A 16,230-nucleotide genomic window follows, 5' to 3' on the forward strand; every position below is an offset into this window, starting at 1 on the left:
TATACACACACACACACACACACACACACACACACACACACACACACACACACACACACACACACACACACACACACACACATATAATAATTTTTTTCAGACAACCTAGAGAATAAAATGGCGGTTGTTGCAATACTTTGACACTGTACTTGCGCAGCGGTCGTACAAGTGCAATTTTTTGGGAAAAATACACTTTTTTGACTTAAAAAAATAAGACAACAGTAAAGTTGGCACAATTATTTTTTTTTATATTGTGAAAGATAATGTTACGCTGAGCAAATTGATACCCAACATGTCATGCTTCAAAATTGCACCTGCTCATGGAATGGTGGCAGACTTTTACCCTTAAAAAATATCTCCATGAGCGACCTTTAAAAAAATCTATAGGTTACCAGTTTTGAGTTACAGAGGAGGTCTAGTGCTAGAATTATTGCTCTCGCTCTAAAGATCGTGGAGATACCTCACGTGCGGTTTGAACACCGTTTTCATATGCGGGCGTGACTTACGTATGTGTTCGCTTCTCCGCGCGAGCTTGTTGAGACGATTACATTTTTCTTTTTTTTTTATTTATCTTTTAAAATTTTTTTTCACTGTCCATTTAAAAAAAAGAAATGGGTTACTTTTATCCCTATTACAAGGAATGTAAACATCGCTTGTAATAGGAAAAAATGCATGACTGGACCTCTTAAATGTGTGAGATCTGGGGTCAAAAAGACCTCAGATCTAATATTTACACTAAAATGCAATAATAAAAAAAATTCCCATTCAAGGGCAGAAGTAACGTTTGACGTCACTCCTGTCCTCCAATGTTATGGAGCCAAGCACGGGCCATCTTTCCTTCATCCAGCCTGCATCCAGCCTGTGAGGGGAGCAGACGCAATTGTCTCCACCGCTACCGACGGCTCCAGTAAGTGGCGGAGAGGGCCGCATAAAAGTAATCTTGTGGCGAATGCGCCGCGGAGACCACTTTTATCTGAAAGAGGACCATCTACTCTTGAAGAGGATATTGGGGTTAAGGCAGCTAGCTGCTGCCATAACAGCGGTATTCCTCTTCAAACAACCGACATACAACTGCGCCGGGGCGGTCCTTAAGTGGTTAAGATTTGAACATGCACTACAGAGCCAGTGTTAATTTTGACGTCAAATTTCAATTTAGTCATATTCTTTTGACTAAAATGCCATTTTAGTTTTAGTCATCTTAATTGTTTTAGTCGACTAAAATAGTATGAATTTTAGTAGACGAAATTAACACTGCCTGAAACTCTTGTGTGGAATGGGCAGTGCATGTTTAGTTGTGGTCATGTGCACCACAAACCCCATAGTCATTAGTCCATCCTGGGAGAAAGCTAGAGAGGGTTGGCTTTGTTCCTATGAAGTGAGACCATGGAGAATTAACATAGTCAATCTCTGAGAGGAAGTTCGGTCATACTTTTTTGTTAAGAATACATACAGTACTTAGAATTTTTTTTTATTTTCTGTAAATTAGAGTTTAGTGTCCCTTTTAAGTGAATCTTTCCTTGTCCAGGATGTTTCTAGAGTAACAGGAAGTACAGGCACATTTGGCGTGTGCAGCTATCTGTACTAGTGTGCAGATCAGTTCTCATTGTTTTGAGGCAGTGTTAATTTCGTCCATGAAAATATTTTGGTCATAGTTTTCGTCAGCTGCATGTTTTTAGTGACGGAAACTAAATGAAAATAAAATTTGAATTAACTCAATTGCCGAAAACTATGCCAAAAATCAATCCCAGTTATCGTCACCAAACGAAAACGGAATGAAAATGTGAGGGAGAGATGTTTACCCACCTAAACTTTCTGTTTTCTTTGGAGTTCTGCCTGTCTGTTAAAGCCCCAGACCCCCTGACTCTATTGGCAAGCTGTATTGGGAGAGATGCAGGTTCCCATCAATCCTTTCCCTTTCCTATGCAGTTCCACACATTACACTCAATCACACTATCTCTTTGGCGCCCTCGGCTGGTCAACACAATTCTATCCCCAGCCTATAATAGTAGCACATTAACGTGTAAAACATATGGGGCCCCACTGCACTGGGCTTTTATTCGTGGGGCCGCATACAACAGGTAAAATAAGTATTGAACACATCCCCATTTTTCTAGGTAAATATATTTCTAAAGGTGATATTGACATGAAACGTTCACCACATGTCGGTAACCACCCATGCAATCCATACATACAAATAAGTTCAGAAATTAGGTTGTGTAATAAAATGGAATGATGCAAGGAAAAAGTATTGAACACGCTAACTGAAATGTATTTAATACTTGGTACAAAATCCTTTGTTGGTAATGACAGCTTCAAGACACCTCCTGTATGGAGAAACTAGTCGCATGCATTGCTCAGGTGTTATTTTGGCCCATGCTTCCGCACAAACTTCACATCGTGAAGGTTCCGTGAGCCTCTTCTGTTAACTCCGATCTTTAGTTCTTTCCGTAGATTTTCAATTAGATTTAAGTCCACATGACATTGGCTGGGCCATTCTAGCAGCTTTATTTTCTTTCTTTGAAACCAGTTGAGAGTTTCCTTGGCTTTGTGTTTGGGATCATTCTCTTGCTGAAATGTCCACCCTTGTTTCATCTTCATCATCCCGGTAGATAGCAGCAGATTTTTATCAAGAATGTCTTGGTACATTTTTCCATTCATCCTTCCTTCAACAATGAAGTTTGCCAGTACCGTATGCTGAAAAAGAGCCCCGCACCATGATGTTCCCACCTCCAAACTTCACTGTTGGTATGAGGGTGTTTTTGGGGTGATGAGTGGTACCGTTTGACCTCCAAACATGGTGTGTATTATGGTATCCAAAGAGTTACAATTTGATCTCATCTGACCAGACTATATTTTCCCAGTATTTCATAGGCTTGTCTAAATGTTGTGCAGCAAACTTTAAACGAGCCTCAACATTCTTTTTCTTCAGTAGTGGAGTCTTGCGTGGTGAGCGTGCATACAGGCCATGGATGGCGATTGAGTGCATTACTTATTGTTTTCTTTGAAACAATTTTACCTGCTAATTCCAGGTCTTTCTGAAGCTGAAGCTCTCCACAAATGCTCCTTGGCTCTTGGACAGCTCTTCTGATAATTCTTTTCACTCCTCTGTCAGAAATCTTGCAAGGAGCACCTGGTCGTGGCTGGCTTATGGTGAAATTATGTTCTTTTCACTTCCGGTTTATGGCCCCAAGAGTGCTTACTGGAACATTCAGAAGTTTAAAAATCCTTCTGTAACCAATGTCATCAGTATGTTTTGCAACTATAAGGTTGCAAAGGTCCTGAGAGTACTGAGACACCTTTTTATAGGCCATCAGTTCAGACTGAACCAGCTGATATTAATTTGCACTGACAAGGGGCAGGATTGCTTTCTAATTACTGATAGATTTCAGCTGGTGTCTTGGCTTTTCATGCCCTTTTGCACCTCCCTTTCTTCATGTGTTCAATACTTTTTCCCTGGGTCATTTAATTTATTCTGAACTTATTTGTTTTGGTTTCTTTGTATGTATGGATTGTTACTGACCTGGTGACAATTTCATGTCAAAAGCACCTTTAGAAATATATTCACCTAAAAAAATGGTGACGTTTCATTATTTATTTTACCCACTGTATGCGTATCTCACTTTGTGCTGGGAGTGCGTCGCACAGTGCGCTCCCAGCAGAGACCAGGGTATCACCAAGAGACCCGGGCCCTGTACTAACGACCAGGACCTGGATCTCCCATTCCGGGTCATCTGATTGCTGTGGTAGCCTCTGGCTACCACAGTGATCAGTCACTGTGAAGCCCACCCCTGTGTTTTTCTCTCTTTCTGTGAATGGAGAGGAAAGATACAATGCATCTTTCTCTTTCCTTGCAGAGAAAAAAAAAAATTAAAAAAAATAATATACCTGGATCAAAGTTTGATCTAGGATAGTGCCAGGGTTAGTGTTTGGGTCAGGTAAGGGTCAAAGGTCAGCGCCAGTATATTTTGGGCAAGATTTTTTATTTTTATTTAGCATCAGTGTCAGTGTGTTTTAGGTAGGACAAAAGACCCTCAAAAAACAAAATGCGCACTATTTCTGGGCTGTACTATGGGTATATACAACGACTGACATACACGCATGTGATATCGCTGCAATTGTCAGGAGCAGGGGAATTTATTTGGGGTTGTTCTTTGGTGGTAGGTTATGGTAGTAATAAGAAATATACAGCATTTTTTTTTTTTCTTTTACTATTTTGGGCCAGGTTTCCTTTTGATAATAAAAAAAAAAATCAGAAGATATCCCTTACCATTTACTACCAAATGAAAGGCCAATTTGTCCTGAAAGAAACAAGGTATAATCCACCTGGATGCACAAAGTACTGTAGTTGTGATATGTACGGTTTTACTAACACATGTCAAAGTTGCAAAATTGTGCTTAGGCATTAAGATTTGTTTTACCCTTAGGCGTAAAGGGGTTAAACATGTATTTTACGCTACCACAAAAGAATAAGTAGGCGTCATCTACTAAGCTGCTGAAAGAAAAATCAAGAAAAGGCTTTTCTTATATATTTTTTTTTCTTAAGGCCTCATGCACTTTGGAAGTTTTTGGACATTTTTACAGCTGCTGTTTTTGGCTTCAGACATTTTTTTTTTTTTACAGTCAATAAACTCTCCAGCGTGTTATCCTATGTGTCCATGCGTACACAGGCTGTTCTCAACTGTTTTTTGGCTGTAAAAAAACCCCAAAAACTAGTGGGTTCTGAGAGGAGTTTTTAAGCTGTAAAAACACTCTAATGTCAAAAAAACGCAGATAAACACTCAAAAATGCGACTCGCAAGCGTTTTCTAACGTTTTTGGTCCATTAGGGGGAGAAAAAAAACACTAAAAAACGCTATTGCAAAAACTTTGAAAAACTCATTGCACAGCTACTGGCGTCTTTTGAACGTTATTATAACGTCGTGTGCATGAGGCCTAATATTTGATGTTGGTGATGCATTCAGGTTTTACGTGCCATGGCATTACAGTCAATAGTTTCTAAAACCGACTAAAACAAAACAATTGAGATGACTAAAATTCGACTAAAACTAAAATAGCATTATAGTCAAAAGGCTATGACTAAAACGAAATCGAAATTTGACGTCAAAATTAACACTGCTTTGTATAACTTTTTGGATCCATGGTCCAGACTGTACATGGGACCCCAGCTTCTGCCAAAGTTGAGACAAAGCCCTGCCCTCTGTCATTAAGCTGTCAAGTGGAAGAACATAAGTGGGCAGAAGTTTGAAGGATCCTACTGTTATATTAAAGATTTTTATTCCAGTAGTACTCGCAAAAGAAGTGCGTTAAAATCCCCACCTTTCTTGTTGCCTGTGTCGGCGAATGCCACTTCATTGCTTTGAAATTTTCTTGTGAAGTCTGCAGGGAAATCCAGCGTTTCCAGGAGTGTTGATCTCCTGGGTCCCTCACAGTTCTAACTGGTTCCTTCTGCTCTCCTCCACGTCACTTTTCACACCTGCATTGAGGTAGAGGTCAGAAGGAGGAACCAGTGATGGCTCTGGAGGACTTGGGATATTAACACTCTTGAACGTGTTGGATTCCCAATGGCTTTACAGGTGACGCTCTGTGTTGCTGTTAGTATGAAAAGTAAGTATTTAACACACTTTATTAACAAGTGTTGCTTGATGTATTATCTTTAATATAGTAACATGGCTGTTTTAATCCATATTTGGACAAGAGTCAACTCCCATTTTACAGTCCAGGTCCTTGATTCAAAGAGCTCAACATACACAGGGAAAGGTTTGAAATGCTAGTTGCCCCTTTATGGTTACCCTTTTGCTCCAGTAATTTTTATCATTGGTACAGAAACAAGAATAAAGCTGAGCTGTCACCCGATGCCTTAACTATTGCTCTACTACCTGCCTGAACTTGTTATAATAATACATGCTTTCTCCCGAGTATGAATAATGGTATAACATTGTATAACATAGAATGAAATCACTTCTGAAAATAAGGATCATTGATCACTTAAAAATACACAACTTGCTGGACCCAAAGCAGCATGATTTTTTGAGGGCAGATCATGTCAGACTAATCTGACTGAATTTTTTATATCATTAATGTTTTGGAAAAGTGTGGTGCTGTAGACATACCATATCTTGATTTCAGCAAGGCATTCAATACAGTTCCACATAATGGTATAATACAAAAGTTGTACAAGCTAGGTGTCACATTCTGGGGTCAGGCTTAGAGACCAGTAGCTATAGTAGTAGGGGGACTCTCACTGACCGGCAGGATAGGTACACAGACAGTCACCCTGGCGGATGATGCGGGCTCACCTGAGGTGCGGAGTCTAAGTACTAACCGGTGTTCACCAGAGCACCTGATGGTGGAGATGGATTTTTCTGCATGTTAGTACCAGGTCATGGTCCTCAGGATCGCCCCACCAGGAGGTGAGCAAGCCAGGGTCCAATAGTGGATATAGCTGGTATGGATCAAACAGAAGCATAGTCCATAACAAGTGGTTGGGATTGGGCAGAACTGTAGTCTAGGAACAAGCCAAAGGTTAGTAACAAATGGTAGCAAAAATATGGACAGCAGCAGGGAAGACAAGAGCGAGATTTTGGCCCTTGGGTGGTTCAGTGGATATGCAGTTGGCTAAAGGATAGATACCAGAGTGTGGTTGTAAATGGTGTTCACTCAGAACAGAGACCCGTCACAAGGCTTGATATCCGTTGAGGTTACATGGAACAAGATTTGGTGTTGCTGGAAGATTGGTCATAGCAATGGAAACTGCTCAATGTTTCTTAATGTAAAATAATGCACCTAGGGAAAAAGAATCCTGTGAGAGAGTACAATATTGGAGGTACAGTAGTGGCCAGAACTACAGAGGAAAACGATTTGGGGGTACTTCTTTCATATGATTGCATAATGAACAGTGTGGGAAAAGCGAATAGAATTCTAGGATGCATCACTAGAGGGGTCACCAGCAGGAGGAAGGAGGTCCTGATTGCCCTGTATAGATCTTTAGTGAGACTTCATTTAGAATACTGTGTCCAGATACTTGTACTATTTTGTACCTCATTGTTTGCCTAAAAAAATGTTTTCAATAAAAGTCATTGGAAAAGAACACTTTGTCCAGTTCTGGAGACCTTACTTACAAAAAGATATTGATAAGATAGGAGTCCAGTGATGGGTAACAAAAATAATAAAAGGTCTAGGGAATAAAAATATTAGGAGAGACTTCAGGAACCTAATATGTACAGTCTGGAGGAAAGAATGGAAAGGGGGAGACATGATTGAAACCTTCAAATACATCAAGGGGGTGAATAAGGTTCAGGAGGACAGTTTTTTTTTTCAATATGAAACCAAAATCAAGAACATGGGGACATGACTTTAAACTAGCAGGAGGAAAGCTTAAAATTTAATCTTAGAAAATATTATTTTACTGAAAGGGTAATTGATGTTTGGAATAAACTTTCAGCAAATGTAGTGAGCCAGTCAACAGTAAATGGCTTCAAACATGCTTGGGACAAACATAGATCTATATTCAGACAAAAAAGTCAATGCAAAAAAATAAACCCTGTTAAAAAAAAAAAAAAAAAGAAAAACAGACTTGATGGTCTACGTGGTCTTTTTTTCTGCCGTCACTTTTTTCTATGTTTCTGCTCCCTCTTGTAAGTTCCTCAATGGCCATTGCTGCGATGACCACCCTCCCTTGTCAATAGAAACATGCAGGAGGTGGAACAGGGAAAATCCAGCAGTCAGCATCTTTAGTAAGTATGAAACTTTGCAGGTGACAGCAGCCAGGGGTTTCAGGGATTGCCTAATGTGGTCAGAGTGGGGGATAACTAGACAGATTGAAATGATGAGTCCTTGTTTTGAGTGATGTAGGAGGCCTATTCTAGGATCTTTTGAGATAGTAATATAGACCAGACTTTGAATAAAACCCAAGATTTTGGACCAAAATGATAGGGTTAGAACTTTTAGCAATGTCCAGCGCTGTCCTTTCCTTCCTGTCCCAGTGAAATTAAATCCTGATAGGAATGCTAACTCTTCTCAATTTAGTGCAAGCAAAAAATACATATTAGTACAGTGAATATTGCAAGGAGAGTCCTCAGTCAAAAATTAAATGCATTTTTTACCATATGAAATTGCCACTTCTGGGACACCTGACTTGGGTTTGCTTGTTTCAGGTCAGTGGCTCGATAATAAACCAAAATGAGGATGGAACATGCATTTTCGTAAGTGCCATTACTGGAGCGGTGAGCAAGTCAGAGGTGACTTGAACTGATAGTTGTTGGCCTGTCAGCTTCAAGGGAAATGGAGCAATCATTGCAGGTTTTCCTTTATTTTGCACAGGTACTTTAAATCAGAGTCAATGGCTTGGTATTTTGGACAGCTATTTTATCTAAGAGAAATTCCCAAAACATGGCCTGTTGGGGGTACTTGAGGACAGTGTTGAGAACCACTGCTCTAAAGCTCTTTACCTCATCCTGGTTAACTTTCTTCGACTCTGTCTACCTTTTAGACGATCCCTGAAAACTCATCTCCTCAGGGAAGCCTATCCCATCTCTACATAAAAACAGTACTTTAGCTCTCTCCATCAGCTCATCCCCACACACTTATTACAAATTTGTTTCACTTGCTCCTTCCTTTTTAGATTGTAAGCTGTCATGAGCATGGCCTTTATAACCCTCTTGTGCTGTATTGTAGTTTACCGCCTTGTAGTGTACAGGCGGTGATCTCAGCGGGGGGGGCATTGATAGTTTCAAGAAACTATTAGATAAGCACCTGAATGACCGCAACATACAGGGATATACAATGTAATACTGACATATAATCACACACATAGGTTGGACTCGATGGACTTGTGTCTTTTTTCAACCTCACCTACTATGTAACTATGTCTTCCTGTTTCTTTTTTTGTAAGGTGCTGTGCCAACTGTTGCTCTATATAAGTCCTGCATAGTAGTAGTAATGATCATAATAATGAATAGTTGGTAATGTTAACAAAGACTGAGGGAGTGTTATCAATTTAATTTACTTGTTTGGAATTCTAATTGTTATTCTTTATTTATTTTTTAGAGAAATTCTGATGTATGAAGAATCAAACACTAACGTGGAAAAATGAGCTTGACATCATGGTTTTTGGTGAGCAGTGGAGGCACAAGACACAGACTGCCAAGAGAAATGATTTTTGTTGGAAGAGATGACTGTGAGCTCATGTTGCAGGTGATTTTCCGTCTTTTCTCAGTCATGTGCTGCATAAAATTCTTATAGTTTTCTGTGATTTCCTGCCATTGTACACTTTTTGCCTTTCTAAACTTAAAAGTATTTTGTGAACACACTGAATTAAAAGGCCACCCCAATTCAGCAAATAGAAATACTGGGATCAAAACACATTTATTGATTGACCTTTTTATTTGCACCACTTCAATACCGGGCACTTTTACCCGTTCCTGTCCAGGACAATTTTCAGCTTTCAGCACTGTTGCACTTTGAATGACAATTGCGTGGTGATGCAACACTGTACCCAAACGTAATTTTTATATTTCTGTTCACACAAATGGAGCTTTCTTTTGGTATTTAATCACCACTAGGTTTTTAATTTTTTGCTAAATAAATGAAAAAAAGACTGAAAATTTTGGGAAAAAAAAATTGATTTTCTTTTGTTTCTGTTAAAAACTATTTTGCAAATAAATAATTGTTCTTCATAAATTTAGCCCAAAATGTATTCTGCTACATTTCATTGGTGAATATAATCCAAATCAGTGTATATTATTTAGTCTGTGTGAAATTTAAGTCCACAAACTGGTATATATCTGAAAATTGATCAAACCTGATATACCCCCCAAATGACCCCCTTTTTGGAAAGTAATCCAAGGTATTTAGTAGGAGACATACTGTTACCAGTGCAGTACAGTGTCATCATTTAACTGGTAAAGAGAAAGGGAAAACCACTGAGGGTGGCACTTTAAGGGCACTACCAAAAAACAATTGAAGTATAAAATTATTTTATTGAGAATATAAACAAAGTACTGAACATGGTCATGAATACTGTAGACTCAAAGTATACAACAAGAAGATACAATATCCTATATCTGACACGTTTCAGAGATGATTGTGGTCTCCTTCATCAGGGGTTAACAGGACATATATAGTCTATAAAATTCAAATACAGATAGTCAACAGAAAATTAATGAATCTATTCAATGGCAAACAGATATAGGAAAGCCATATAATAGCAACTCACATTTTATTCAGTTGTATATACATGAGAAAGTCCACATTCATATTTAAAAGAACACTGTCACATGGGGTCTCCGGCCGTCCTGCCCGCATTGTAGCAGCTTACAATGAACATCTACGATGGAAATGCCTCAGTAAAAAAATGAAAAAATATATAACCCCACCCCCAGAGGAGAAAAAAAGGGGGGACTCGGGGTTATAGAGAGGGTCCCTAAATGGAACAAAGTCACGGATGCTGGGAACTGAGAAGGGAGTCCTGGGAAGAAAGCAAATGAATATATAATATATATACACAGTGGGGACTGAAAGTATTCAGACCCCCTTAAATTTGTCACTCTTTGTTATATTGCAGCCATTTGCTAAAATCATTTAAGTAAATTTTTTTCCCTCATTAATGTACACACAGCACCCCATATTGACAGAAAAACACAGAATTGTTGACATTTTTACAGATTTATTAAAAAAGAAAAACTGAAATATCACATGGTCCTAAGTATTCAGACCCCTTGCTCAGTATTTAGTAGAAGCACCCTTTTGATCTAATACAGCCATGAGTCTTTTTGGGAAAGCTTCAACAAGTTTTTTACACCTGGATTTGGGGATCCTCTGCCATTCCTCCTTGCAGATCCTCTCCAGTTCTGTCAGGTTGGATGGTAAACATTGGTGGACAGCCATTTTTAGGTCTCTCCAGAGATGCCCAATTGGGTTTAAGTCAGGGCTCTGGCTGGGCCATTCAAGAACAGTCACAGAGTTGTTGTAATATTTAAAAAGACTCAAGCGCTGACGTGGATAGAACTACTAATGCGGATCCAAATGGTTAATATGAGATGACCAAATAATATAGCTGCAACTAAAATGAGTAATAGGATCAATAAATAATATAGTGGTTAATTGCGCTAATATTATCCTCTTATTACCATTACAATTCATGATTAAAGACTGTCCTCCTAAAATAATAAAACACCTCCAAGTGATCTTAAAAATCTACAAAAATCCTCATAAGATATAATATATAACGAACACTGAACTTATCCCTCCATCATGAACGTGATTGTGCTCATAAAAAATGCCTGAATAATTAAAACAAATACATATACAAGTGCTTTAAAACATATCTGCTGCTTGTAAAAAAATAATATATATAAATGTGTGTCGTGCCACATAAAACATAAACTAAATCCAGTGCGAATAAATGTAAGTTTTGAAAAAATGAGTTTGTTTTTTTTTAAAAATCATTAGTATAAGGTGCTCAAAATCTATCAAGTGTTCTAAACAAGTTCAATCAGTGCCAGTTGTAGTATGACCAAAATTTATAAATAAATAGTGTCAAAAAAAGTTTTTACTTTCACTTCTTTCACTTCTTCTTTTGTTTTAATTATACTCCGCTCCTCCACTCAAATCCCGGACATGAAAAGAAAAAATTTATACATCCATTGTGCAGAGTTTCAAAACAATTGGATACTATGTATCAGACTAAGACCGTTTCACTCACATACTCTTCTACATGCGATCGCGTTTGCATTGATCAGCTGCACAGAGCTGAGCGGTGAGGCAATTCATCCGTCACCGCTTACTCACACACTGAGACTTCACTGCCACGTGACTTTTTTTTTTGAAAAAGTCACGTGGCAGTGACGTAACGCGTAGGAGGAGCCTGTGACGTCCCCAACACTTGCAGTGTGTGAGTAAGCGGTGACGGATGAATTGCCTCACCGCTGAGCTCCGTGCAGCTGATCAATGCAAACGCGATCGCATGTAGAAGAGTATGTGAGTGAAACTGTCTTAGTCTGATACATAGTATCCAATTGTTTTGAATCTCTGCGCAATGGATGTATAATTTTTTTCTTTTCATGTCTTGGATTTAAGTGGAGGAGCGGAGTATAATTAAAACAAAAGAAGTGAAAGTAAAACTTTTTTTGACACTATTTATTTATAAATTTTGGTCACACTACAACTGGCACTGATTGAACTTGTTTAGAACACTTGATAGATTTTGAGCACCTTATACTAATGATTTTTAAAAAAAAACAAACTCATTTTTTCAAAACTTACATTTATTCGCACTGGATTTAGTTTATGTTTTATGTGGCACGACACACATTTATATATATTAATTTTTTACAAGCAGCAGATATGTTTTAGAGCACTTGTATATGTATTTGTTTTAATCAGGCATTTTTTATGAGCACAATCACGTTCATGATGGAGGGATAAGTTCAGTGTTCGTTATATATTATATCTTATGAGGATTTTTGTAGATTTTTAAGATCACTTGGAGGTGTTTTATTATTTTAGGAGGACAGTCTTTAATCACAAATTGTAATGGTAATAAGAGGATAATACTAGTGCAATTAACCACTATATTATTCACGGAGTTGTTGTGAAGCCACTCCTTTGTTATTTTAGCTGTGTGCTTAGGGTCATTGTCTTGTTGGAAGGTAAACCTTCGGCCCAGTCTGAGGTCCTGAGCACTCTTGAGAAGGTTTTCGTCCAGGATATCCCTGTACTTGGCCGTATTCATCTTTCCCTCGATTGCAACCAGTCGTCCTGTCCCTGCAGCTGAAAAACACCCCCACAGCATGATGCTGGCACCACCATGTTTCACTGTTGGGACTGTATTGGATAGGTGATGAGCAGTGCCTGGTTTTCTCCACACATAGCGCTTAGAATTAAGTTCTATCTTGTTCTCATCAGACCAGAGAATCTTATTTCTCACCATCTTGGAGTCCTTCAGGTGTTTTTTTAGCAAACTCCATGCGGGCTTTCATGTATCTTGCACTGAGGAGAGGCTTCCGTCGGGCCACTCTGCCATAAAGCCCCGACTGGTGGAGGGCTGCAGTGATGGTTGACTTTCTACAACCTTCTCCCATCTCCCGACTGCATCTCGAGCTCAGCCACAGTGATCTTTGGGTTCTTCTTTACCTCTCTCACCAAGGCTCTTCTCCCCTGATAGCTCAGTTTGGCCGGACGGCCAGCTCTAGAAAGGGTTCTGGTCGTCCCAAACGTCTTCCATTTAAGGATTATGGAGGCCACTGTGCTCTTAGGAACCTTAAGTGCAGCAGAAATTTTTTTGAAACCTTGGCCAGATCTGTGACTTGCCACAATTCTGTCTCTGAGCTCTTCAGGCAGTTCCTTTTGACCTCATGATTCTCATTTGCTCTGACATGCACTGTGAGCTGTACGGTCTTATATAGACAGGTGTGTGACTTTCCTAATCAAGTCCAATCGGTATAATCACACAGCTGGACTCAAATGAAGGTGTAGAACCATCTCAAGGATGATCAGAAAAAATGGAAAGCACCTGAGTTAAATATGAGTGTCACAGCAAAGGGTCTGAATACCATGTGATATTTCAGTTTTTCTTTTTTAATAAGTCTGCAAAAATGTCAACAATTCTGTGTCTTTCTGTCAATATGGGGTGCTGTGTGTACATTAATGAGGGAAAAAAATGAACTTAAATGATTTTAGCAAATGGCTGCTATATAACAAAGAGTGAAAAATTTAAGGGGGTCTGAATACTTTCATCCCCACTGTGTGTATGTATGTGTGTATGTATGTATGTATATGTAATATAAATGATAAAATATAACATATGTGTATGAAAATTCGATCAGCAATAGAAGACATGGTGAATGTCAAGTTAAATTTGTTCCTGTTCATTCTCTCCAGACATTGAGACAACAGTTTCAGAGGGCCATCCCACACAGCGAAAACATCATCGATATACACTGACCATTTTCTTATATGGTTTAACTATATTGACAAGGCCTTGTTGGTGAGGAACATATGCTCCCACTCCCCCAGGTACAGGTTGGCATACGACGGGTCACAGCATGTCCCCATCGCTACCCCTTGCACCTGGAGGTAATGGGAGCCATTGAAGGTAAAGACATTGTGATGTAATATATAATCCAGAAGAGACAGGATGCACTCGTTGTAGCCCCAATCCTTTGCTCTTTGGTAGATAATGTTTTATAGCTGCTATTCCCTTGTCCTGGGGAATGGAGCTATATAAAGCATATAAAGCTATTTGCTCTGCTGCAGTCCTTGAGCAGTTACCTGTTACTGGGTGCAGAATTTAAAGTTCTTGTTTAAGAAACACTGCATGTCCCAAAAGACCAACTGAAGGGACTCCCTGACTATTTAGCCTGTTTAGCAGCCCGAGACCAGGGACTGCATCTGGAAGAGGATGAAACCAGACGGAAGCTGCTGAATGCAGTGGTAAGGACGTTCAGTTTTAAAGGTATTCATTGATCCTGAGGGAGGATGCAAGGCAGGGCTTGTCATGGGTATGCTGCTATGGATAGGCACCAGGAAAAAGTTTTACCTATAGTTCTACTTTAAGAATCCATGCACACCAGTGTTTTTTTAAGCTCTAGAAGCGAGAAGTGTTATCCCATGTGTCCATGCACACTACTTTAGGCTATTAGCATTTTATGAGTTTCAGCGTCTAGGAGCAGAAAAGAAAATGTTTCTGTAGAGTTTCTTGGAGCGTTTTCCCAGCAGAAACGCTCCTATGACCCCTTTCACACTGGGGTGGTTTTCAGTCGCTTTAGTGCTGGAAATAGCCTCTGCTAAGCGCCTGAAAACCGCCTCCCATTCATTCAAGTGTGACTTTTCACACTCGGGCGGTGCACTTGCAGGACATTCCGAAAAATCCTGCAAGCAGCATGTTTGGGAGCGTCGTATTTAGTGCTCCCAAAACGCCCTGCCCTTTGGAATGAATGGGCAGCGCTTTTCAAAGCGCCTGAAAAGAGTTTCAGAAGTGCGGCAACATGGGCGTTTTTAACCTCTTCTTTAGGGTTAAAAGCACCCTGCTAGCGGCCGAAAAGCGGTAAAGCGCCGCTAAAACAAGCCACGCTTTACCGCTAACACACGGCCAGCCCCAGTGTGAAAGGGGTCTTAATGCTACTGATAGCATTTTGTTAGCTTTTTTTTCCCTTTTTCTGCAAAAAGGCTCCTAAAAAGCTCTTAAATGCTCCTAAAACGCTACTACAAAAAGCTTAAAAAAAACATTAGTGTGCATTGAGCTTAAGTTGCTTTTACAGTATATAAATGTATGTTGAGCAATGTGATATATTAAGTGAATGTTTTTGTGAAGTACATTGCTGATTTATTTCTAAATTATATTTTATAGTCAAGAAGTGTGGACAAGCAACATGCTGTTATCAATTATGAAACATCTGCAGATGAGCATTTAGTGAAGGATCTGGGCAGTCTTAATGGGGTAGGTGTAAATGTTTTTTTTATATGATAATATATTATTTATGGCTATAAAGCAGAGAAATTATGTTTTTCATATCATTAACAACTTCATTACCATAAATGTACCATGTTGTACCATTTTGAAAGGGAATCTGTTATTTTGCATATTGCCAAAAAAGTGACCTGTTCTCCTAAGGGCTCGCCCCCCTCTACCCACCAATACTCTTATTTGCCACACATCCCTGCAGCTTTGTTCTTCCAGGTAAGGGGGGGGGGGGCATGTGACCTTTACCATCGTCCTTCCAGGGCAGAGTGCTTGGACCTGAAAAATCTAAATGCCAGGCCAAATCATGATTATGCGGGGGGAGGAGACGGTCATTAGAGATGGTTGTTTTTTTTTTTTTTTTTTTAAGGAAAGATGGTTATACTTTTGTTCAGTTTCAATACTGTTTTCCTAGGAAGTAAAAGGAAATGTGCACACTAGGGTCACATATAACAATAAAACCTTACAGAGATAATTAACCTTTCCTATCACTGTCAAAACATGTTTTGACTGAAGTCCCTTACCTTCTGGATGATTCTAAAGATTAAACATAGTTTGACATCAATGCTCCGATCCATGTAATGCTGGATCCAAATGGCAGAATCTAATGTATAGGAAATGCGGGATGATGTGCTTGAAAACTTCCATAAGGTTTCTTTATTACAAAGGTTGCAGCAATTTATGTATTGTGATGGGATCACACTACACACCGAAATGGCCGTATGATTTTGAGACCCTGTGTGCGCAGGATGTATTAGGGACCATGAGGAGCTA

General features: G+C 39.3%; 1 protein-coding gene across 6 annotated transcripts in view; it reads left to right on the forward strand.

Annotated features, from left to right (window-relative positions):
• The window catches only part of CEP170 (centrosomal protein 170), a 141,317-nt gene that overhangs the window by 10,091 nt on the left and 114,996 nt on the right, over positions 1-16,230 (forward strand). For all 6 annotated transcript variants that reach the window (XM_073627941.1, XM_073627944.1, XM_073627943.1 and 3 more), the window contains exons 2-3: positions 9,045-9,191; positions 15,346-15,435. In XM_073627941.1, the coding sequence (XP_073484042.1) occupies positions 9,087-9,191; positions 15,346-15,435 (195 nt within the window). In that variant the 5' untranslated portion in view covers positions 9,045-9,086. The remainder of the gene's footprint in view (positions 1-9,044; positions 9,192-15,345; positions 15,436-16,230) is intronic.

Source organism: Aquarana catesbeiana, linkage group LG04 (genome assembly GCF_042186555.1).
Source record: "Aquarana catesbeiana isolate 2022-GZ linkage group LG04, ASM4218655v1, whole genome shotgun sequence".
NCBI lineage: Eukaryota > Metazoa > Chordata > Amphibia > Anura > Ranidae > Aquarana > Aquarana catesbeiana.